Source organism: Orcinus orca, chromosome 8, assembly GCF_937001465.1.
Source record: "Orcinus orca chromosome 8, mOrcOrc1.1, whole genome shotgun sequence".
In the NCBI taxonomy this organism is placed as follows: domain Eukaryota; kingdom Metazoa; phylum Chordata; class Mammalia; order Artiodactyla; family Delphinidae; genus Orcinus; species Orcinus orca.
The window spans coordinates 101,391,475-101,414,141 of NC_064566.1; the positions used below are offsets into that span (position 1 = coordinate 101,391,475).

General features: G+C 51.5%; 2 protein-coding genes across 2 annotated transcripts in view; one reads left to right on the top strand and one right to left on the bottom strand.

The window, feature by feature from the left end:
• The first annotated feature begins 3,418 nt into the window (after positions 1-3,418).
• Positions 3,419-16,337, top strand: VSIG10L2 (V-set and immunoglobulin domain containing 10 like 2). The gene is given in 21 exon segments (XM_033407043.1): positions 3,419-3,584; positions 7,729-7,881; positions 9,468-9,566; positions 9,569-9,678; positions 9,680-9,719; positions 9,722-9,829; positions 10,089-10,214; positions 10,217-10,339; positions 10,342-10,362; positions 10,624-10,637; positions 11,431-11,556; positions 11,776-11,875; positions 12,240-12,497; positions 13,870-13,913; positions 13,915-14,156; positions 14,591-14,698; positions 14,700-14,856; positions 15,548-15,675; positions 15,856-15,889; positions 16,052-16,100; positions 16,240-16,337. Coding segments are annotated over 21 exon segments (2,304 nt in total).
• A 1,654-nt stretch (positions 16,338-17,991) lies between these two features.
• Positions 17,992-22,667, bottom strand: part of CDON (cell adhesion associated, oncogene regulated) — a 100,550-nt gene continuing 95,874 nt past the window's right edge. The window contains exons 20-21 of the mRNA XM_004280463.3: positions 21,828-22,102; positions 17,992-21,230 (exon numbers count right to left, since the gene is read on the bottom strand). Of these exons, the coding sequence (XP_004280511.3) occupies positions 21,067-21,230; positions 21,828-22,102 (439 nt within the window). The 3' untranslated portion in view covers positions 17,992-21,066. The remainder of the gene's footprint in view (positions 21,231-21,827; positions 22,103-22,667) is intronic.

Sequence of the window (22,667 nt, forward strand, 5' to 3'; positions counted from 1 at the left end):
CGCTAAAGCTGGGGCTGGAAGACCAGAACTTCCTGCCCCCCAGTGGCTAATACTTTAATAAGAGTCTTGCTTCTCAGCTCCACACCCATCCTCTGTCCACTGCTTTGCGACGCTGACCTTGGGCCCTGTGAGCCCCATTTCTGCTTTGCCAACTGTTTCCTCACAGATTCCCCAGTAGGAGTTGCTAAAGGGAGGTTGCAGGATGGAGGAAGAAGGGTGGGCATCTCCTTGTGTCTGTGTGTTCTCCGTTAAGCGTCATCTCAACGACACTTCTTCACCCCAGGCCCACCCTGAAGCTGCAGCTGAATCCAGTTTGCAGTTTTTCCAACACTCGCAGCTTCATCATCCACCACCCATCCCCACGTCCCTGCCCCAGAGACCCCACCCCCAGCTGGCAGGAGCCCCTTCCTCAGAGGTCTGGGCACAAGCCCAGGGGTCCTTGCTTCCTACTCAGAGCCTCCTCCTCAGAGGTCAGGGTCCCAGGCTCTGGGTCCCCCTTCCTCGAAATGTCTAAGGTTCAGTGATTCTAGCCTCTTCCTTTGTTTTCCCAGCCCCAGCAGTTGCCACCTCCATGACACCTAAGCATTCTCTTGTGCTATTTTTTTTTTTTTTTTTTTTTTTTAGGTGCGCGGGCCTCTCACTGTCGTGGCCTCTCCCGTTGCGGAGCACAGGCTCCGTACGCGCAGGCTCAGCGGCCATGGCTCACGGGCCCAGCCGCTCCGTGGCATGTGGGATCTTCCCGGACCGGGGCACGAACCGGTGTCCCCTGCATCAGCAGGCGGACTCTCAACCACTGCACCACCAGGGAAGCCCTCTTGTGCTACTTAATTAGCAACTTTATATCCAGTTACCAATTCTTTATAGTAAGTTCTCTTCTCAACTGACTGATGGGCCTCTGTCTCCTGTCTGGACCCTGACTGACACAGGTCAGAAAGAATTGAAGTTTTCTGGGGGCCGAGGGCCTGCTTCTCTTGGCCAGCCTGCGGAGAGCTCCCCTGCCTCCTCCATTCCCAGAATTATTTGGCTGCCGGTTGCCAAGGAGATGGCTGACAATTTCCAGTTGCCAAGCCTCCCCCTGGAGCTCTACGGAGACATTCTGGAAACTCCCTCCTCCTTCCAGCTCCCCAGCCAGGGAACTTGGAGAATCAAGCCAGGCTGGGGAGCGGGGGACTGGGAAGGGGGGAGGAGGGAGCAGACCAGGCCTGAAGATGGAGTTAGAGGCAAGAGTTTTCCTTGAGCCCTGGCTTCCTCCACAGACCTCAGTGCCTGGCCTGGCTCCCCCTCAGCCCTGTCCAGACAGACACCCACTGGGTCCAGCCAAGGCTGAATTCTCCAACCAGGCCCTCAATCAGAGAAAGCTGTCCTAACACTGTCACTCCAGACATGATAGAAGCCCCATCGCCAGCTGGAGCAGGGAAGGGCCTGGAACATCTACAGGGGAGGAACCTCAGCCTTGCCCAAGCTTTCTTCTAGTGGAACAGCATTCAACACGCACTCCAACCTGGTGTCACGGTGCAGGCTCCAGGCTATTTCATAATAGACATAACAGCAACGCTAATGATAATAATAGCAGGGAGGTGGGTGTGAATCTCACTCCACAAACATATGTGTGCAAGAGTATCTGTTCCTTTATTTCATTAAAATCAAATAAAGTGGGCTTCCCTGGTGGCACAGTGGTTGAGAGTCCGCCTGCCGATGCAGGGGACACGGGTTCGTGCCCCGGCCTGGGAAGATCCCACATGCCGCGGAGCGGCTGGGCCCGTGAGCCATGGCCGCTGAGCCTGCACGTCCGGAGCCTGTGCTCTGCAACGGGAGAGGCCACAACAGTGAGAGGCCCGCATACCGCAAAAAAAAAAAAAAAAAAAAAAAAAAAAAAAAAAATCAAATAAAGTGGATTCCGTACTGGAGCCCCTGCCCCTCCCAGGGTCCCACCAGAATCTTGGAGGTTTATGAGTTAAAACGGAGAAGCTTCGAACCTCGGGTCCCTCATGGTTGCTGCCGACCTTGTTGCCCGAGCCTCCAGGGGGCTCTACACTTCTCTGCCGCCCTGGGTCACGGGCCTGGACTTCAGATTCATCCTGTCCCAGGGACCCAGGAACCTCTGACCTGTCCCCAGGTTAGGGAAATCTCCTCCTCTCCACTTTAAGTGCCTCCAAATGCTCTTTCCTTTCTCCTGCCCACCACTTCCACTGAGAACACCTGACACCACTTTTCAAAGAGTTTAGGCTTTTACAAAAATAGGGAAATGCTAACTTCGGTGTCAAGCAGGTTTTGCATCTGCCCCGTAAAAATCCCTGAACCAATATGGAACTAAAGACCTGGCTAAAGCTGCTTCATTGATTTTATTTTCACGGAGGTGTTTTAAAGTAAAGATACCATGACATCTCATCCTTGAATATCTTAGTATTCATTAAAAAAACAAATAGAAACATTGTCTTACATAAACACAAAACTATTATCACACATAACAAAATTAACAACAATTTTCTAATAGCAGCCTCCTTTTATAGGGGAAAAACTGAGACTGGGAGTAAGTCACTTGTTTGCTGTCACCCAGCTAGTGGATGATGGAGCCAGGATCCGATCGCTGATCTGATTCCAAGATCTGCTCTCGTTTCACCCCCTACTTCTATACAGTGGTTTTTATGCTTTTTGCAGACCTCTCCTACTTCACCACGCAGCCAGCTCTTACGGCAACTCAGAGAAGCGGCTGGTGGGCATTACGACCACATTGTTCATCCATAAGGAAACGGAGGCCCAGAGAAATGGGGTGTCCTGCCCACAGCGGCCCAGGAAGGGCTGTTTGTGGAAGGGCACCGAGAGTGGTCGAGCAGATGGAAGGAGGGCTCGTTACCAGGCAGAGCTGGCACAGACACCAGGCCCCGAGGGGGCTCTACCTCTCCCGCCTCCCCTTCCTTCTTCCCCTGCTCTGTTGTTCTCCCTCTCTTCACCCCTCCATCTAGGGCCCCATTCATTTCCTCTCCGGTCTCCAAGGAGCAGTGTACAAAGTGACTAAGCCGTGACCCCTGCCGGACCCTCTGTCCCTCCTGCCCCCATCCCCCCTCCTCTCAGCCGTGAACGCAGCGGGAGCCATGTGGACTGTGGAGCCTCTGGCCCATTTCCTCTCCAGCCCTCAGCTCGTCTCCCGCTGGGGTCCCCAGGGGGAGCCTATGGTTGGCCTCCAACAAGGACCATGTGGACACACATGGAAAAGCCATTTATTTCCAGGATCATCTTCTTCCTCTGCTCCAGCCCAGCTGTCCCCATCCTTCCACATTCTGCTCTTCCCAAGGCCTGGGGGTTCAGAATCAGGCCTGCAGGTTGGCTCAGAGAAGCAGAGATGTGAGTGCAAGACAGGAAGAGGCCAGGAATGAGAATCCCCTGGCCCCGCGTTTAACAAGGGTCACAGTCTGGCGCGATGCTGCCCATAGCGCTGCGGAGGTTCCTGGAAAGTGAGGCAGTGGCCGGAAACCTGGACAGTTGCTGCACCACAGCTCTCCCTCGTCCAAGGATCGGGGAGCCCCACGGAGAGGCTGCGTCCTCTCAGAGTGCTGAGTTCTGTCCAGCGTTGCTCATGGGCCTGGGTGAAGGCCCAGCAAAGCAGTGGAGTCAACATGCCCTGGTACATGGTGACCAGGAAACAAATGTTTACTGGACTGATAAATAAAACCCTAACAGTACGTAACTGAGAAAGATTTTGAGTCTTCTTGTCAGAGAGAAGGAACTTAGCGGTTCCACGGACCCCTGGTCAGCTCAGAGGTGACATAGCTTCAGGTGGGTGGGGACAGAATGGAAGAGGCCCAAAGGTGGGGAGCCAAGTGGGGCGTGGGGAATGAAGCCGTCGGGGGAAAGAGAGGAGAGAATTTGAGTGCATTCGCGAAATGTGGACAGCAGTGCTGTCTCCTGGAGGGTGGAAAACACATGGCACACCCATCACACGCCTGGCGATGGTTGGGAGCTCAGATTACCATCCAGGTGGAGGAGAGGAGGGCTGGACATGCTGTTTCAAATATTGGATGACTTTCATTTGGAAGAGGGATTTGAATCGTTTTGCAAAGTTTCATGGGAGGAACTCAACCCCTAGGATAGATGTGTCAGAAAAGCAGATTCCAGTTCAACCTAAACACAAAGAGGGCGAGAACGAGCATTGACTGAACGTGCACTGTGGACCGTGGGCTTACGAGGTGCCGGATGTGTGTGGCTGCATCCTCTCTCTCCAATACCCTGAAGAGGTCGTTATTATTATGCTCGTTTTAAAGATGAGGACGATGAGGCTCAGAGCAGGCGCGTTGCTTGCCCAAGGCCGTGCTGTAGTACACTGCCCACTTAACGTTGGTCAAGGGCAGAGGCTGAAGGGCACGTGTCCCGAAGGCTGCAGTGGGGACTCCTGTGCTGCGAGGGAGGTCCCACTGACCCACTCGGAGCCTTCCGCCTGGTTCTCTAAAACTTCAGCTCAAACTAGTCAAGAGTCTGGGTCCTCAAGCACGTCCTCATGCCTCCTCTTTTCTAAGTTTAATTGAGAGACCCCTGCAGGCTGACCCCTCATTGCTCCTGACTCACACTATCTCCTCTCCCTCCCTCCGGAATCTCCGAAAGCAATGAATGTGGGTGCTGATGGGAGCCCTTGGAACCAGGTGGGCTGTGGATGGAGGTCCCACCGTGAGGGTGGAGCTCATAGGGTCTGAGCAGGAGTGGCAGATGAGAAGCTGGGACCAAAACCTGAGAGCCTGCAGCTCTATCTGCTCCAGGGACTCGGCACGGAGCACGCCCAGGGCAAAGAATGGTAGCAGGTTATGCTGGCTTAGCTAACGCTCCTTGGAAAAGAAAGGAGGGGAGAAAGGGAGGCACCAACCGTATACAGCACAGTGCCTTGCTCTTCACTGATGCAAGATCACACGGTGATGAAGAGGCAACGCTGTGTTCTGATCACTGTACTCTTTTGTCTCTCAACAGTGAAGGACCGGGACATCCCTGGTGGCACAGTGGTTAATAATCCTCCTGCCAATACAGGGGGCACGGGTTCGATCCCTGGTCCGGGAGGATTCCACATACCGCGGAGCAACTAAGCCCGTGCACCACAACTACTGAGCCTGCGCTCTAGAGCCTGCGAGCCACAACTACTGAGTCCGTGTGCCCAGAGCCCGTGCTCCACAACAGGAGAAGCCACCGCAATGAGAAGCCCGCACACCACAACGAAGAGTAGCCTCCGCTCGCCGCAACTAGAGAAAGCCCGCGTGCAGCAATGAAGACCCAACACAGCCAAAAATAAATAAAAATAAATAAATATTTAATAAATTAATTAATCAATTTTTTTAAAAAAATGAAGGACACCCTCAGCTTGTCTCTCTGGGGCCCTGAGCTCTGCCATTCCAGTCATGCCTCCTCTTCCCTTCCAGACAGGCTGCAGCTCTGCCCGGGATCCTGGCCTGGCAGAGCCAGGTGAACTGTAGGTGCCAACTTCTCTGGGCCATGGCGGGTTGGGGGTGGGCTGGGGGCTCAGATATTCGGTCAAACGTTATTCTGGGTGTGTCTGGGGGGGTGTTTCTGGATGAGATGAACATTTGCATCAGTAAAATGTTCCCCCTCGCACTCACGTGGGCCTCGTCCCATCAGCTGAAGGCCTGGATAGAATAAAAAGTGGACCTTCTCCCAAATAAGAGGGAACTGCTCCTGCCTGAGCACGTGGAGCTGAGGCATCCGTCTCTTCTCGCCCTTGGACTCGAACTGAAACAGCAGCAGTTCATGGGTGTCAAGCTTGCCAGTCTCTGAACCGGAACCTACACCCTCGGCTCTCTCCCCTGGGCTCCAGCTTGCCGACTGCAGACCCTGGGACTTGCCAGGCCCCATAATCACCTGAGCCAATTCCTTACAATAAGTCTCTTTCTACAGACACACATCCTATTGGTTCTGTTTCTCTGGAGAATCTGGACAAGTAACCTCCTTCCCCGACTCTGCCTTCCAGGGTCCCCCATGAGACACAGTGGGTTCAACAGCAGCTCCCAAGTCTTCTGTGATCCTGGGAGAAACAGAAGAGAAAGGGTAGAGAGGCTGGGGGAGAAAAGGTAGAGAGGCTGGGGGAGAAAAGGTAGAGAGGCTGGGGGAGAAAAGGTAGAGAGGCTGGAGGAGAAAAGGTAGAGAGGCTGGGGGAGAAAAGGTAGAGAGGCTGATTCCACAAGCAGAATAGGTTAACTGCAGGGCCAGCACAAACCCTCGTTACGAGCCAGAGTCTCCTTTAAAGTTTTCCTGATTTACCCTGCCTGAATTCTCACGTTTTCTCTGGACACAGGGGCTGCTGCCCACCCTGAGGTGGACGACAGTGCTAGATCACCATTCTTTGCTCCCCAAAGAACGTCTAACAGGGTTCTGATGCTTTCCCAGTTAGGGTGGGGGGATCAGAATGAGGGGGGATATAGTCAATAGGGTAGGGCAAATAGGGTAGTGCCACCCCCACTAGGTAGGACCCTGACCCCCAGGGACATCTGCCATTCTGCTCAAAGCTGAGTTAGGATGGCATGGGGGCAGAAGACCCTGTGGAGAACATGGAGGAAACTTGGCCGTGGGCTAAGTGAGAGTGGGACACCCGGCTGTCCATTGTCCTAGGACAAGTGAGAGGCCGAGAGCACACGGCGAGCATCTCTGGGCCCAGGAGGAGCCTGCCCGGCATCAGCTCTGACAGCTCCTGTCCCAGCTGAGCCCTGAGGAACCTGACACCAGACATCAGAGCTCATCTCACTGGGGTCCAGGAATCTCACCCTCCCCCCAGCCCCTCCATCAGATAATGGAAAACTCTGATCTCATCTCAGGCTGTCACTCAAAGACAGCTATGGCAGCAGGACATGCTGAGAGCAAGAGGGAGAGAGAGAGAGTGCTGGGATTCAGAGAGCCCTGGACAGCAGGAAAGCTGGTCTCCATTCCAGCCCCAGGGCCCTGACTTTGCAGGCTACATCTAGCTAGGAGCTTGAAAGCTGGTGCACCGACTCTGTGCTGGGCACTATTCGTGTGTGTGTGTGTGTGTGTGTGTGTGCGTGAATTTTATCAAGCATATGTAATAGTATATTTATAAAATGAATGTACAGCTTGTAAACTGTAACCCCTACCCAAGACAAGAAATAGAACATTATGAGAGCCCAAGAAGCCCCCCAATGCTAGTGTGAGTTTTTTGTTTAATATTCACAATAATCTTTACAAGAAAGGAGGTACTATTATCCCCATTAATCTGTGAAGAAACTAGAGCTCAGAGAGGCTCAGAAATGTCCTAAAGTTTCAGGGGTCGTCAGCCAAATCCAAACTCTGGAGATGTTTGAGTCCAGAGCTCCTGGCAACACTCCACCAGCTTCTCCCCGCGAAACCTGAGGAAAACATGAGAGGGGTCAAAGGGCATTTAAAGGCGTGTCTGCACCTCCTGATCTCCATGGTCTGGAGGGCTGCACACGGGGGTCCTGCACTGGGCAGGTGGTTGGACTTGATGAGGTTGGGGCCTTTTTCACCTCCACGCTCGGCGTTCTAATTTCATAATATCATTAAAATCAAAGTTCAGAGAGTACAGGGTTCTCCCCCAGGTCTGCCCCAGCCTGGTCCTGCCCTGCACTACTCTGCATTATGGATGGAGTGAATCATCTGGTAAACAATTCATCCGTAATTGGGACAGTGAGGGTAACAGGAGATCAGGGGTGGAGGTGTAGGGAGGGCCCAGGTTGGCAACCTGAGCCAGACCCCCCATTCTTCCAGAGCTGGGCTTCCAGGGAGCCCAAGAGCCAGGCAGGAACCTCGAAGGGGCAGCCACCCAGGGAGACGGGGCCACGGTGGGTCAGAGGGCCCTGAGCTGACCACTTAGCCTCCTGCAGCGGGTACCCCTCTGCCTGCTGCATCCAGGGGCCTCAGGCGAGTCATGCTCAGGCCACTCTGTGCCGGTGGGTAGGCAGGGCCAGGGCACAGAGAGCACTCTGCTTTACCTTAACAAGCCATTAGAGCTTATGCTGAGGGCCGCTGTCAGGGAGTAAGCATGGAGTGACATGGTCAGATCTGGGTTTCAGAAAGTTCCCTCCAAAGCTGACAGTTTTCAGGGAGCTGGGAACAGTGGGGAGACCTTTGCAATAGTCTAGGTGGGAGATGCTGGTAGCGTGGGCCAAAGCAGGGTCCATGAGGTTGGAAAGAACCAGTTTCTGGGTTAAATGTCTTTCTTTTTTCTTTCTTCCTTTTTTTTTTTTAGCTGTGCCCTGGGGCATGTGGGATCTTAGGTCCCCGACCAGGGATCGAACCCACGTTCCCTGCAGTGGTAGCTCAGAGTCTTAAGCGTTGAACCGCCAGGGAAGTCGCTACATGTCTTTCTTCTTGATCAGTTAAACATCGGAATCTTGCCTTTGATCCCTTCCCTCCAACTCCATGCTGGTCTCCTCTGCTTCTCTCTCTGTGGAAGCTGCGGGGACAGCAGCGGGGAGAATCTGAAGTTGGGAGTTAGACCAGGGCTCCAATCCCAGCTCCTCCACCTACTGTGTGGCTTTAGACGAAGTGATTTCATGTTTCAGAGTCTGGAGGGATGTCATTGTCATTACAGTTAAGATCAGTAGGTGGTGCAGGGGAAGAGTCCGGTGCAGGGCACGGCACAGGGGGGCACTCAGTCCACGGAAGCTAGTGCGAATGAGCCCCGTGGCTCGGTTGTCCTCCGACGCACTTATTTTCTTAAGTTTGCTGAGGCTCTTCACAGTATGCTGACCACAAGGGACAGAAGAACAGGGTGCTCAGGCAGGTCCTGGGGTTCCATGCTGGGCCCCGAGCAGGAAAGAACACCTGCTGGCCTGCCTTGTCCATGATGACTGTTTACTGCCTGACTCCCTGGGAGACTGGGAGCTCCATGAGGGCGGGGATGAGTGGCTCACTTGGCACTGTAGCCTGTGCCTGGCCTGGAGCACGTGCTCCGCAATTAACAGCTGACGAGTGGATGCTCGATGTGCTGACGGCAGGCTGGGGTCGTCTTCCTTTTGCTGCAGTGGGTCTGGAATCCCCCTGGGTTCCTTACTCAGCGATCTCTGGGGCCTGAACGGCCGGCGGCCACGTACATCTCCTGAGTCTCGGGAGTCATTTTCTGGCTGATCATCAGATCGACTCCTGGATGCTTGTTAAAATACAGATTCCTGGGCCCTGACCCCTCCCCCCCAGCCCAGGGGATTCTGACTCAGTAGTCTGGGATGAAGCCCAGGAATCTACATTTTTATCAAGCTTTCCAAAAGGTCTGATGGGAACCTCTGCTCCAGTGTCCCACCCCACCCACTTCTACAGCACAGCCTGACGGGAAGCTCCGTGGGCTCCCGCAGAAACCGTCTCTTGTCCACCAACTCCAAAAGGGCTTATGCTGCCTTGTCAAACCCTGCGCAGCCAGCCCGCCCTGCAGACCGGTAACAGAGATTCTGGGCGATGACGGGGAGCAGGGGACCCCAGAACTGCCCAGCCTGCATTGCCTCTGTCTCCAGGGCAGCCCCAGGCGACCCCAGGACTACCAGAGGAGGCCCCCTCCACCCGAGGAGTGCAGGGCGGCTCCGTGGAGCTGGGCTGTGGCTCCCGGCCTGCCCCCCGGCGGTCTTCTGGAGCTTCGCCCCCCAAGGCCCACTGACTCCGCAGCTCGTGGCCGCCACCAGCAGAGCGGAGTCTAAGGCGGAGGCCGGGGCATTGGCTCTGGGGGCCGTGCGTGAGTCTACAGAACAGAAGCCTGGTGCTGGGGGAGCTGGGAAGGGGGCCCACGGCCACCTCCTGTGCCAGGCCCGACACGAGGCCGGAGGCCAGCTCCACACCGCCCACCCCGCCCTTGCTCTGGCCATGCTGGCTGCGGGGCTTGGCCAGGGACCCAGGCTGGCTTGAGCTGCATTGCAGGCTGCTTTGCATCTGTTTGCATGTGTTTCCCATTGTGTTCTGCTGGGCGTGGGTTCTACGGGGCCCTCCTCCAGGCAGTGGGGAGACCTGGGATCATGAAGAAGGGATGCTCAGGGCCCGGTGGGTAGGCCAAACCCTGCCAGCAAGCTCTGGGCTGCTGGACACAGCTGGGCATGACCCGGGTCTGTGATAACAAACACAGGGCCTCTCCTTCCTTTGGCCAGTGCCCGTATCAAAGCCTCAGGTGCAGCTGAGCGACCTGTCCCCAGAGGAGGGGACCTCCGTGGTGGCCACATGTGCAGTGTGGGAGGTCACAGAGCCCGTGACCTTTGCCTGGTAGCATCAGGCACCGGAGGTCCTGGAGAGGCCCTGGTAGGGGTCACGAAGCATCTGATCCAGCTGGACCCCGTCAATTGGACACACCTGGGCTGGTATATGTGCCCTGCCCACAACACCGTCAACTGGCTGAGCAGTGATGAGCCTTCCTGGATATCATCTGTGAGTCAGAATGGTCTTGGGGGAGGGGTCAGGGCTTGCAACCACCTACCCACCTGGGCTTGGCTTCTTGACACACCTCAGGGCCCCTAGGAGTACCCTAGCCCTCCAAGAGGCTCCAGTAGGCAGGAGCTCAAGGCATTGTACCCATTGGTGCCAAATATGGCTCTAGTACAAGGGGTTTGCACCTTTTCAAGGTCATGGGCCCCTCTTACCAGGAAAATGTGCATACGTTCATAGTCACAATTTTACCCATAATTTCAGGGGTGGCTCAGAAGGTCTACCTTTGACTGGCTGAACCCTGAAGAAACAGGGAGGGGGCCACAGTGGGAAGAGAGGGTGACAATTTGGTGCTAAGTCTGAGGCTGAGAAGCTGAAGTTAGAAATCAGAAGCTTCTGTTGAAAGCAAGCACGCATAGCAAACAAAGGATTACTTTTCAGAAGACATAAAGATTTCCAAAACAACCAGTGAGGAAGAAGCAGCAATCCATACAAAAGTGGACAAAAGACTAGAATAGTTATTTCAGTGAAGAGGAGAACACATGAAGCTAATTAACTTCTAAACATTTTTTCCAAAAAATTTTTTATTTTAAAAATGAAATCAGTGGTCTGTGATAGTCTAGAGCTGCGCTGTCCAGTAGGGTAGCCACTTGCATGACTTTGATCATCTGGGATGTGGCTGAACCTGACTGAGATGTGCTCTGAGTATAAAATGCACACTAGATTTTGAAGACTTAATCTAATATATATATATGGGCTCATCAATACTTTTTATTGTACCTTGAAACTATAATATTCTGCATATGTTTGGTTAAACCAAAAATATTATTAAAATTGTTTTAAAAACTATTGGTGTTTTTTTGCTTGGTTGGGTTTGGTTATTTTTCCTTTTTGAGATTTGGAAAATTTAACACATCTGTGGCACACGTCTACCTATTGAACAGTGCTGGTCTAGAGGATTTAAGGAGCTAGGGCTCTGTCTAACGATGTCCACTAAGGATGGTGGTCTGTGCAAACTGTGAACTGAGGACTGTGGAGGAGACAGGTGAGCGGTTCTTGGGAAAGAGGTAGGAGCAGAAGGAAGCAGGCAATGTCGCCTGGAGTCACGCAGCCACCCAGCTCCCCAGCAGCAGGGTCCTCACCTGCACCAGCCGGCACCCAGCCCCAGCTCTGCCTGCCCTCTGCGGATCACGCCCTGTGAGTGCACGCAGGAAACAGCAGGGCTCTGCCATTCTAGGCAGAGGAGTGGGCAGGGGCCAGACCAGTGGGACCCTGGGATCCGGGGAGGGACTCCAGACCACAAGCTCCAGGACTTGCCGTGTAATGAGGAGGTGACAGCACTTGCTCAGTCCCCACCTCCCAGCTTTTCTCTCCTCTCCAGCCCCAGTCTCCACCCACACTGTGCCCTGTCCTCAGTCCGGGCTTAGAGCCCTGCAACACCCTCCTTACCGTCTCCCAGCCTCCAGGGAGGCGCTCATCGACCTGACCCTCTACCTCTACCACTCTATTATTGCATGTTGGTCTTGAAATATGCCTTTGGCTTTCTCTCTGCCTTGGAAACTCCTACCCGTCTACCAAGACCAAGTTTACATGTCATCCTGTCTTCAAAGTCCTCCTCCCTGAAGCCCCAGAGCGTCTGTCTTTCTACCTGTACTCTAGCACTCATCAGATTGTATTGCAATTGTTTGCTTAGCATCTGTTCCCACTATTTCCCTGGCACATGGTCGGCCCTCAATAAATGGAGAATGAATAAATGATTGAGTGACTCTGTACATGGAGGAATGAGTGAGTGAAACAGTAAATGAAGGAGGGAAGGATGGGTAGGCCTGCCGGCCACTCCTCCTCCTGTAGGGCCATGCCGAGCCGTGTTCCCTACCTAGGGCAGCCCCTCTGGAGCCCCACCTGCTGGACCATGGCCACAATCAGAGACCAGTTCATCATGCTGAGCTGTGAGTGGCCTGGAGCTCCCTGCTGTGCCGAGCTGGTCTGATGGATGGCAGCCGACCTCGGCACCAGCAGCCGCTCCTCGCTGGCCGTCCACCTCCTCCAGGCCCAGGACGACCTGGCTGGCAGAGAGTTCACGTGCCTGGGCACTCGCCCACTCAGGGTCCCCGACGCCCTCTGCCGGCTCCAGCTAGGTGAGTGGGGGCTGGAGACTCGGTTCTGGGGCAGGGTGGGAGCAGCAGCCCTTTGGAATCAGGATGAGGGGCTCTGGGGGACAGCTGTGCTGGAATGCAAAGTAAGTCAAGACACTGTGTCACCTCACCTCCCAGGGACTCAAAGTTTTTGATCCATACAATCAGGGGGCTGGGTCTAGGTCTGTATTGTCCAATAAAAATATAATGTGAGCCATATATATATATATATATATATATATATAAAATTTAAAAATTTCTAGTAGCCACACTTAAAAAAGTAAAAAGAAACAGTGAAACATTTTATTTAGCTTGATATATCCAATATGTTATCATTTCAACATGTAATGATAAAATTATTAATGAGATATTTTACATTCTTTTTTTTTTCGTGCTGTCTTCAAAATCTGGTGTGTGTATTTATAGTGACAGCACATCTCAACGTGGACTGGCCACATTTCAAGTGCTAAATAGGCCCATGTGTGTTTGGAGGGGGAGCCATTACTGGACAGCACCATCTAGACCATGAGGGATCCTGTCACCCTCATTTGCATCAATTTGCATGAAATGTGCCCGACTATATTCTTGACTTGCATTAATGTTTCAGGTGCCAGAGGTCTCTCTCTGCCTCTCCCACTCCCTCTATTCGTTTTTGGTCTGATTTCTTTCTCTGTCTTTGTCTGGCCCTGGCAGTCCTATTTATTGCCAACTCAAGAAAAAAAGAATTAAATATTGAAGTAAAAATTTCAGAAAAGCAAGCAGCAGAGCTGTCACATAGAACAATTCTCACAAAATGATTCATATCTTGGTTTCCAAACGTTGGGTGACCAGCATGTTTGCAGGGAGGTCCACCACTCAAAATATTTCCTTCCCTTCCTACTCAGTCTCGGGACTGGAAATTCCATCATAGGAGATTCATGGACACCTGAAACCCTGGGTCTCTAGGAGTCAGTCCATAAAAACTGAGCACCTGTTATGGGTCCGGTCCTGTGCCCTGGTGGAGAGGTTGTGGGCCTTTAGGGGGAAGGAGGCCCTTTGCCATGTGCTAGGAGGAGGTGCTTAATGCAGAGGTGAATAGGGCAGGGGCCCCACCTGTAGGAGCTGCTCTGTGGTCGGGTGGGAGAGGAGCATCGAGGAACACAGCTGCTATCAGTAAAGCCTGGAGCAGATGGTGACAGGAATTCGGCATAGAATGAGAGCCTGTAAGAGGAGGCAGACCGGGCCATGACAGGCTTCACTGTCAACCCCACAGGCCCCGTCTCCTCTGTCCCCCACCATCTCCTCCACTGCCGGCCAGCACCTCACCTCCAAGCCTCCCCACTAGCCCAGACACAGGGGGCACCTTCTAGCCTTACCCTCTCCGTCCCTGTGGAAGCCCCACAGCTGGCAGTGGCTGAGCCCTGGGTGTCAGTGCTGGAGGGGGGGAGACGCCTGGCTGGGATGTGCCCTCCTCGGGGGCACGCCAGCTGCCCAGCTCCTCTGGCTGGGATCCCAGCAACGGCAGGTGGAGCCAGGCACTTCGGGGTTCATGCTGCACCCTGAGGGTGCCCAGCTGCGCCTGGGTGTCCGGGATGCGCACCCAGCACGCCACACCTGCCAGTGCAAGGCCCGAAATGCCTTGGGCGACAGCAGTCGGAGCATCCTGCTGTAGGTGCTGAGTGAGTGAGGGGTGGCGTGCGTGTGGAGGGGGGGATGGGGAACCTCCAGCCATCGCCCTCTAGGTGGAAAGGCACAGCGATTCCCTGCTCCAAAACTTGGAGGCGTTACCTTTCTCAGACACAGGGCCTCAGAAAGCACAAGCCCCACGTGAACGTGAATCGGATGCACCTGAGTTCAGGCAAAAAGGACGCCACGCAGTCAGAGTAATCTCCTGTTCCTCCATTTGTAGAGGAGGAAATTGAGGCCAGTGTGTAAGTCTAGGGTAACACAGACTAAAACTACACGGAAGTGGTCAACGCTACAACCCCGATCTGCACGTCACCAGCTTTTCTCAACAAAACCGTAATAAGCATGCGCGCGCACGCGCGCGCGGACATGGTTGTTGTTAGGTGCGCACACGCCTGTGTGTGTATCCACCCTCGCCCCGGGATATCCAGCTACCCCCAACGTCACCTCACCGTCAGCCGCCTGACCTACGGGAGACGCCAGAGCGAGGTGCAGCTGCCATGGGCCGTCCGAGGCCCGGGGGCACGCAGAGCATCTCTTTCCTGGGGCTTGGGAGACGGCAGCTGGTGACATCGAGCCGGAGAGCAGTGGCCGGCGGCCGGGGGGCTTGGACCCGGGGGTCCTCTATGCCTTCCACGTCCTGGCTCTGAATCACCGCACAGCTGGATACCCCTCTGAGGTGAAGACACCAGGTGCCGTAAGGCTAGCGCCGTGGAGCAACCCAGGTTTGCTCCACCGAACCGAACCCGGGGGCATCTTCCTGTCCCCACGGCATCCCCGACTCTGTCCCTTCGCTTCCTTCCTCCTGAGTCCCTCCACCCCCAGCCTCTGTCCTCTTCTGCACCCTCCCCTCAGGTGACCCCCACTGCTATCTCTCCCCTCCGTGCCCTCCCGGGGAGGTTCTGGAGGCCCAGGCCTAGGGGTGGGAGCCACAGTCGGCTTGAATCAGAAGAAATAGGAAAAGGGGAGGTGCAGGTGCTGGTGATTAAATAAGGATGGGGGCCTGACTCTGCGCCTCAGTCTCACCTCCTGGGACAGAGGTGGGCTCTTGGCTTCCTGCTGCTCTTTCTCCACGCTGGGAATTCCTTGCGTTAAGGCATCCTTTCCTTCAGCCCCAGGCTGCTGAGATAACTGGCCTGCTGCCTCCTGTGCCAGATGTAGGGGGCTTGGCTGGGGACTCAAAACCTCAAGAATACAGGCACGCAGAGCATCTCTTTCCTGGGGAGAGACCTGGTCTCCAGATTCTCTGTGTCAAGGCTTGCTCTTGATCACCCACCTCAGGGGGAGGGGGAACCGGATGAGCAGGGCATAGCCTGCTTGGTACCCTATAAGCCGCTGTTGCCAAGTTCAGCAGCGGCTCTAAACCTATCCCGTGCAACCCCGCCTAGCGGACCACCCCCTTCAGCGCCTATCCTGCAGTGCTGGATGCAGCAGGCACAGGAATGGTAGTGGCAACGGTGACCTCTCTGCTGGTGTTCCAGTATGCTGCCCGCCACCTGGACACCTTCCCCTGTGAGTGGGAAGCTCAAGGGCGGGGTTGCTTGACCCTGTAAGGTGGCCCCATAAGATATAGACTCCCCTGGGCAAGGAATCTAGGCTCTTCCTTAGTTGTGACCTCTCCCCAGTGCTAGATGTCCATCAGGGCTCCAACCCCCAACCTCGGGCATCTAGGGCCACCCCCTTCTGGGTTCCTGAGTGTCAGGGAAGGGAGGGTTATTCTCCCAACACCTGTGCTGGTTGCTCAAGAAACACACCTCTTCCTTTTCTTCCTACCGGCCTTGGGCGGTTGCCTGTTCCCAGGTGAGTATGGAAGCCCAGTCATTCTGGAGGTCAGGAAGGCTGGGAGAGTGTAATTGCCACTAACTTTACTCTCACACTTCACCCTCAGGGAGCAAAGTCACCAATATCGGGGTTCAAGGGGTGGCCCCGAGGCAATGACAGGTAAGCTCGATTTTATCCCCAAAGCCAGGAAACAGTCCTGAGTTTCATGCGTGATGCTCAGTCTCTCTTGTCCTCTGGGAACAATCTGGGGCACCCCCAGGGCATCTCTCTCTCCTTTGCTTGTGTCTGTTCTTTGTAGGCACTGAACCACCACCCACCACCCCAGGTTCGCATCCTGCACAAGAATCCCCGGGGGCTCCAGTAAACGTCACCATCACAGTGACTGCCAAACCATGAGGCCTCAAGGGGAAGGTGCCAACACGCTTAGGGGAGAAGGTGGGGACGGGAACATCCCCTCGGTCATACTGAGTGTTAAAGCCAAGGTAGCTAAGACCCCAGCTACCCCTTCCCACTGAATATCCGGCTTTTACAACCAGCACGAGGCTCAACTGCAGGGCCTCTAAATGACTTGATTATGAGACAAGTCCTGGCCCAGCTTATGGAAGACAGAGGTGGAAAGACGAGGAAGACACACGACTGGGGAGAAGACGAACCGGCTGTCCGAGGGCAAGTGAGAACCACGGTGCCGGGACCAGTGTCTGGTGCCGTAGGAGCAAGCTGCCTGCTTCCACACCAAGTCCGTGAACTGAGAAATCCCTCGATAAATCACACGTGATGCTCTCACCAGTGGAGGATTATTCCGACTGCAGCTCCCACAGGGAAAGGCTGACCTGGCTTCAGCTGGGCTCCAGGTTTCCCTACTGGGAGGAAACTAGGGGATGGGAAGCAAGATCTGCAGGCATGTGTGCCCTTCATTCAACTCTAGCAAGAGATGTGCTCGTCTAGTTCTTTCCACATCCCAAGTTCCTTCCCCAAGAACACGAGCTTCTACTGTAGGACCAGCTGAATCAGGGCTGGTAGCAGAGCCAGGTGCCCAGGGCCTTTGTCTCCCTTTCACCTTTCATGTAGGAATAGCACCGAGCCTGTCGTGGGCAAAGGGCCTCACAGTTGCTAGACCCCGGAGTCCGTGCCAACGAGACGGGACAGGGTTCTTGCCACCAGGCTTGGGGAGCTGGCTGAGAGGGGACCCGGCCAAGCCAAAGTCATACTTTGTCAGCCGCCAGCATGACTCACTGACTCCAAGCGTGTGTGTCTGACATCTGGGTGAAACACAAATGCATGCTTGTTCCACTGCCTGGAAGAGTCAGCAGAGCTGCCTCCGCAGGGGACTCAGATGAGAAGAAACAGCGAGAGAGCCAAGGGATCATCCTGCCAGGAATCAGGAAAGTGGCGCCTGAGAGGAGACGGAAAACTGACAGAAACTAAGTTCTCCTTAGGTTCTCACAGATTCAGACTTCATTAGACGAGGGGTTTCGAGTTCCCTCACAGCTCTCAGGACGGGGGCTGAGGTTCAAGGAAGGCTCTTTTAAATCTGGGGAACACAACAGAACAAGGCGGCCCCACCCCGTGCAAAAGTCCCTCTTGGCTTTCTGGTCTAAGCAGCCCAGACACTTTGGGTTTTTCAGGGCAGTAAAGCAAAGCTGCTTCTTGAGACTAAATTTCTACCCTGGGGTTCATAGGGACATAGGTAAACAGTAAAAATAGGTGAGGTCTCAGAAGGGACCCCTCTTCCTCACTCTCCTGCTGCTTCTCTCCTAACTCTTGCTTCCTTCCAAAGAAATCCTGAGTTCCCCAGAGGGAGTCTGCCTGCTTCGACAGAGCTCCTTGGTGCACGTATTTTCCCAGCCTCCCATAAAATACCTGTCCTGGATCTTTTTCCTTCGGGGCCTGGATCTCTGCAGTCAGAACAGAATGGATTAACTCACTGGGCTCTGGGATGTGCATAGGGGATTTTCAGGGGAGGACAGGGGTCCACAAATGTCAGAGTGAGATGTATACCACCCCAATCACAGGCTATAAGCAGCTTTACACAAACAGGGAGCAATCAGGATCCCCATCTTCACGTGCTACTCTACATGAAAGCAGCATTCTCTTTTAATATAAAATCAAATCAACAAAATAAAACCTGTCGAAGCTACATCATTTAAAATATGTACAATTTCAAACATTACCACTTTAAGGAAAATAAAACATACTTTTCAATATGATACAAAAACATGCATCTTAAAAGTCATTGCTTTAAAAGAGAGCAACACAGATGAAATTCAGTTATAAAGTTAACTTCTTGGCAGTACTGTAGCTGGAATGAGATTTGCATCACAATCAGCTTAGTAAGGATGCATTGGCCCTTGAGGACTCATTCAACAAAAACAAAACCCAGAAAGAGATGCTTTTTCTAAAGGCCACTTCAAAAGGTTTAAAACATTGCCGTTTCACTTACATCTTGTAGCGCACCCATCACCAGACGATCAGTGCATAACCAAAAGAAGGCAAAAAGGAGCTAGTGAAATAATACAGTAGGAGTGGGGGGAGTTTTATGCGAAAACAAAGACTCACAGGGAATTCTAAGAGGAGAAGAAACAGAGAGAGGCCTGACGGATTACAGGATCACTATTACGCTGAGAGAAGGTCAAATTCCCGTGCTCGGATGGTAGTGAGGGGGCGTCATGGAGAGAAAGGAGGGCTCCGGGAAGACCAGGCAATAAGCTCAGAGCTCTGCCCATGGAGGACAGAGGCTGCTTCTCTCGTTGTGGAGTTAGAGCATCCAAGGAATCCCATGGCGGGGCGGGCCAGGGCTTACAGAACTGGACCAGTTCCATCAGGAGAGTGAACCACAATGCTTTCGGAAAGCAGTATGGAAAACTGGAAGGAGCTCAGATTACAGCTCCAGGTAAGTTCAGATGCTGGCTCTGTGGCTCACCTGTGTGACCTGGGGACTTTACCACCTACTTTGTAGATGTGTCTTAACAGTAAGATTTGAGATAGCAGTAACAAGCACCAGCACAGTGCCTGGTACACAGCAGTGACTTCACAAATGTCAGAGCCATCGCCCACGCTGTACTTTCCTCTGACTTCCTGGCAAGTGACTTAGGTAGGACTGTTTTGGGTGACTGTGCAGGGCTAAAAGTTCAGAACAACTCACGGTTAGAGAGCACTCATAACTCCTAAACATGAAGGCAATTATATATATATTTATATTTATATATCTCAATATATAAAGGCATTTTTTATAAATAAAATACAATAAAAGGGATAACACTTAAAACAGCGTTACTAATAATATAAATAAAGCAGTCCACAATGAGATTGCCCTAAAGGTAAAGTTGTTTTGTCTTCCTAGTGGACAAATCCCGTATTCAAAGTCAATCTTTAAAAGCAGTTTATGACCTAAGGCTCATGCTAATACACCTCTGTTTCCTGAATCAAAATGACTGCCTACAAACATTTACTCCCCAGTTTTCTAAAACTCCCTTTGTGACTGTATTGCCGTAACTTGACTGGAAACACAGGGTATGTCTTTATATTCTGTGTGCTAGGACTTTGTCCTTTGCTAGCCACAGAAGTAAGGGACACAGCTATCCCCCTCCAAAGCTAACTGCATCTAAGCAACGTGAAGAATAAATCCAGTATACTACAGGCATGGACGTCTGGAATGGAGAACTTGACTGCAGCATCCCTGATACCCGACTATGAAATCGTTTCTACTACATTCTACTCAAAGTAATCCTTGCATAGTGACCCAGCTCACCAAGCACATTCCACTAACAGTTCTATTTATAAAGTATATAGACATATGTAAGGGGATATTGATGCATTTATATAGAAAGTCGATTAGTACAGTATGCTAGTCTATTTCACTGCAATTGTTGGGAAACTGTAAACGTTTTCCACTTATGCTGGAATTGCTTGACTCTTAGGTAGGATCTGTTTCTTCCCCAAAGGGATGCACAATCCAGAAAAGAGCAGTGATCCGTAAAGCTTGACTCAAGCTATTAAATACACTTAGAGTGTTGTTTTGTTTTGTTTTAGATGTGGAGAAGAAAAGCCTTCCAACGACAGCTGCAAACGTCCTCCTCACTCAGAGGCGGCAACAATTGTGATTTATGAGCTCTGCTAATCGAAGCTTTCGGTGCCTGTTACAATGATGACATTCAGAAAAAAATGTCTGGAAACTTCAAACCTCCAGATTCTTTTCTGACACTCCCATCTTCCAGGTATTGCCCAAGCTGGAAATCAGAAAACATCGATTTTCAGGGGCTGTGGTACCATGACACATCCTATACTAATGGGAGAGCTTCCTCCGAGATAGTCCCCCTGGAACCTTCCCTTTTTTCTTCAAATGCACATCTTTCTCTTCCAGTCACTACTTGAAAGTCTTATTTTGCTCCTACTCTTAGAAACAGTCAAAAAGAACCCCATGGTGACCATGTTATAAACAAATGCATTTTAAAATTTTAGTAGGCATTCTTTTTCTCTCTGGCCCTGGCTCCCTTTCTGCTTCTGCAATAACCCAACCAGACTTAACCACCACCATGTCCATGACACTCTTTGTGATTAGTGCCTAGAAAGCTGGACATAACTTGTGCCCATGTGCAGACGGTCTATAGGTCAACTATCACTTCTGTGGAAGGCACTCATCAAATTCACAAGACATCTGCTATTACAAACATCAGGCTACAACTGTGGTTGACTACAAATGTTCTCAGAAAGTCTGATAACATGATAGTGGAAGACAGCTTTCCTTCTGAAAAGTTCCAATGGCCTGTGCAATTCTCTCTTAGATGAGTCAGCCAATAGGTGGGATCATTGTAGGAGGGGCTCTTACTGTCGCTGAGGCTCTTGGACAACGTGGAATGATCCCACTGCTCTCATATGATTGAAAACTATGCCAAACCAGGTTGTTTACTACTGAGGGGGAGGAAGAAATAGGGAGGGAAACTTTTAAGGCATAAATAATATAAAAGGGCACACATTTTAAGATACATTCATATGACATTACTACTACAAAAAATAAATAACGATTTTTCTCTGAATTGAATTAATGTCCTTCACACAGTCCATCCCCAGGCCTATTTTGTGCAGTTACTGGCTTGAAGTGGAAACATGACGAGGCACTGACACATCCTCAGGTTTCCTGGGATTGCTGAAGGACCCCTGAAGGGCTGTCTACAGGAATGCCAGGAGGAGACCATGGTGTCTTTTCAGCGCAGTCCTTTGAAACAGGTGGCAAAATAAGAGGATTCCAACTTAAAATTTTGTTCTCTGTTTCTGAAGGCACACAGCTGTCTCCTGAAAAACAAAGGTTTGGAAATGATAAAGGCTGATTTTTATCAAAGCAGTCTACAAACATTACCTTGAGCAATAAAGAAAGAATCATGAGCAAAATCAGAGCCCAGTTACATTTAGTTTGAATTTGAGGGAGACAGTAGGTTTAAAAGGTTTAAAATAAAGTTGAGCTCTCATGAACAGTTGTACAATTCATCTCAGGGTTAAAGGAAACCCCTTAAAAGCCCCAAAATTACCATCTTAAAGAGAGGCTACAACTCCAGAATCAATTCAAATGAAAAAGCTCAGGATCACAAAATGCATCCTTCTAGCAAGTCTACTTTCAGGTACAAACTGAATCAAAGCCTATTTGGATTTATTTTCCAAAATGTTCTCAGGATGAACAACCTGAGATGAATGGTGTGCATAACAAAATTTCAAAGAACTCTTATTGAGTCAACTTTTTTTTAAGTATCCAATATCCCCCCCCCCACCCAATATCTAAGAAATATGTGAGTTGATCACAGAGAGAACATTCTGAAAGTATCACCTTTCCTGATAACAGTTCTTAGTTAACTGAAGACTATCTAGAAACTTAAGATTTATAATGTCTTGCTGTACCTCTGTTGAACTCTGCTGCAACTTCCACACAATCAGAGCTGGTCTCATTTCTATTGTCTTGACAGCAAACATGCTGAGCAGGTCTTCGTGCCTTGTCATCTTTGATGCCCTTCTCAGGTGACTGACCACAGTCGGGGACTGTGGAAGCCAGACATACAGGCATCTTCATGTGAATGAGGGGCTTCATTTCCAAACCATCCTGAGGATAAGGTGCTACCACTGGGACCACAGGAAGGGGGCTGCTGCTGAAAGTGCTGTTGGTTTTGGTGAAACACCTATAAAGGGTAAACCAAAAGAAATAGAATTGTATCTAGAGGGATCAATAATTAAAAGTCACTCATTTTGAAATATCATTTGGTATTTTGTATTCACAGATTCTTAAGAAAGATTGATGCTTAGAAATAACTAAATGATTCACTATGATGTGAAATATCAAAACTTAGAGTTAAAGTGAAATACAACAGGAGAATGCATCAAAAAAGCAAACCAATTAAGAATGGAACTGTATATGATGACCTATCCCATGTTTCCTTTGCCCTAGTCCGCTGTCAGAAGTTGTCTTCATAATTAAATAGCTCCAGAATGTAGCACACAGATGGAAAAGGCCATCCACACTGGAAGGAATGAAAGAAAAAAAGAGGAAGAGGACAGAAAGCTAAGAAACTTTGGTCACATGAGGGAAATGACCTTATGAAAGAAAGCCAACAAAAACACACTGTTTTGAAATCAGATATGTTCCCTCTCACTCTTGGAAAAAACACTACAAGAACTAGACACCCAAAATCCAGGTTTTATTTTTCAATTTTTTTCTTTGAAGAATTAATTGGTAGAATTTATTAG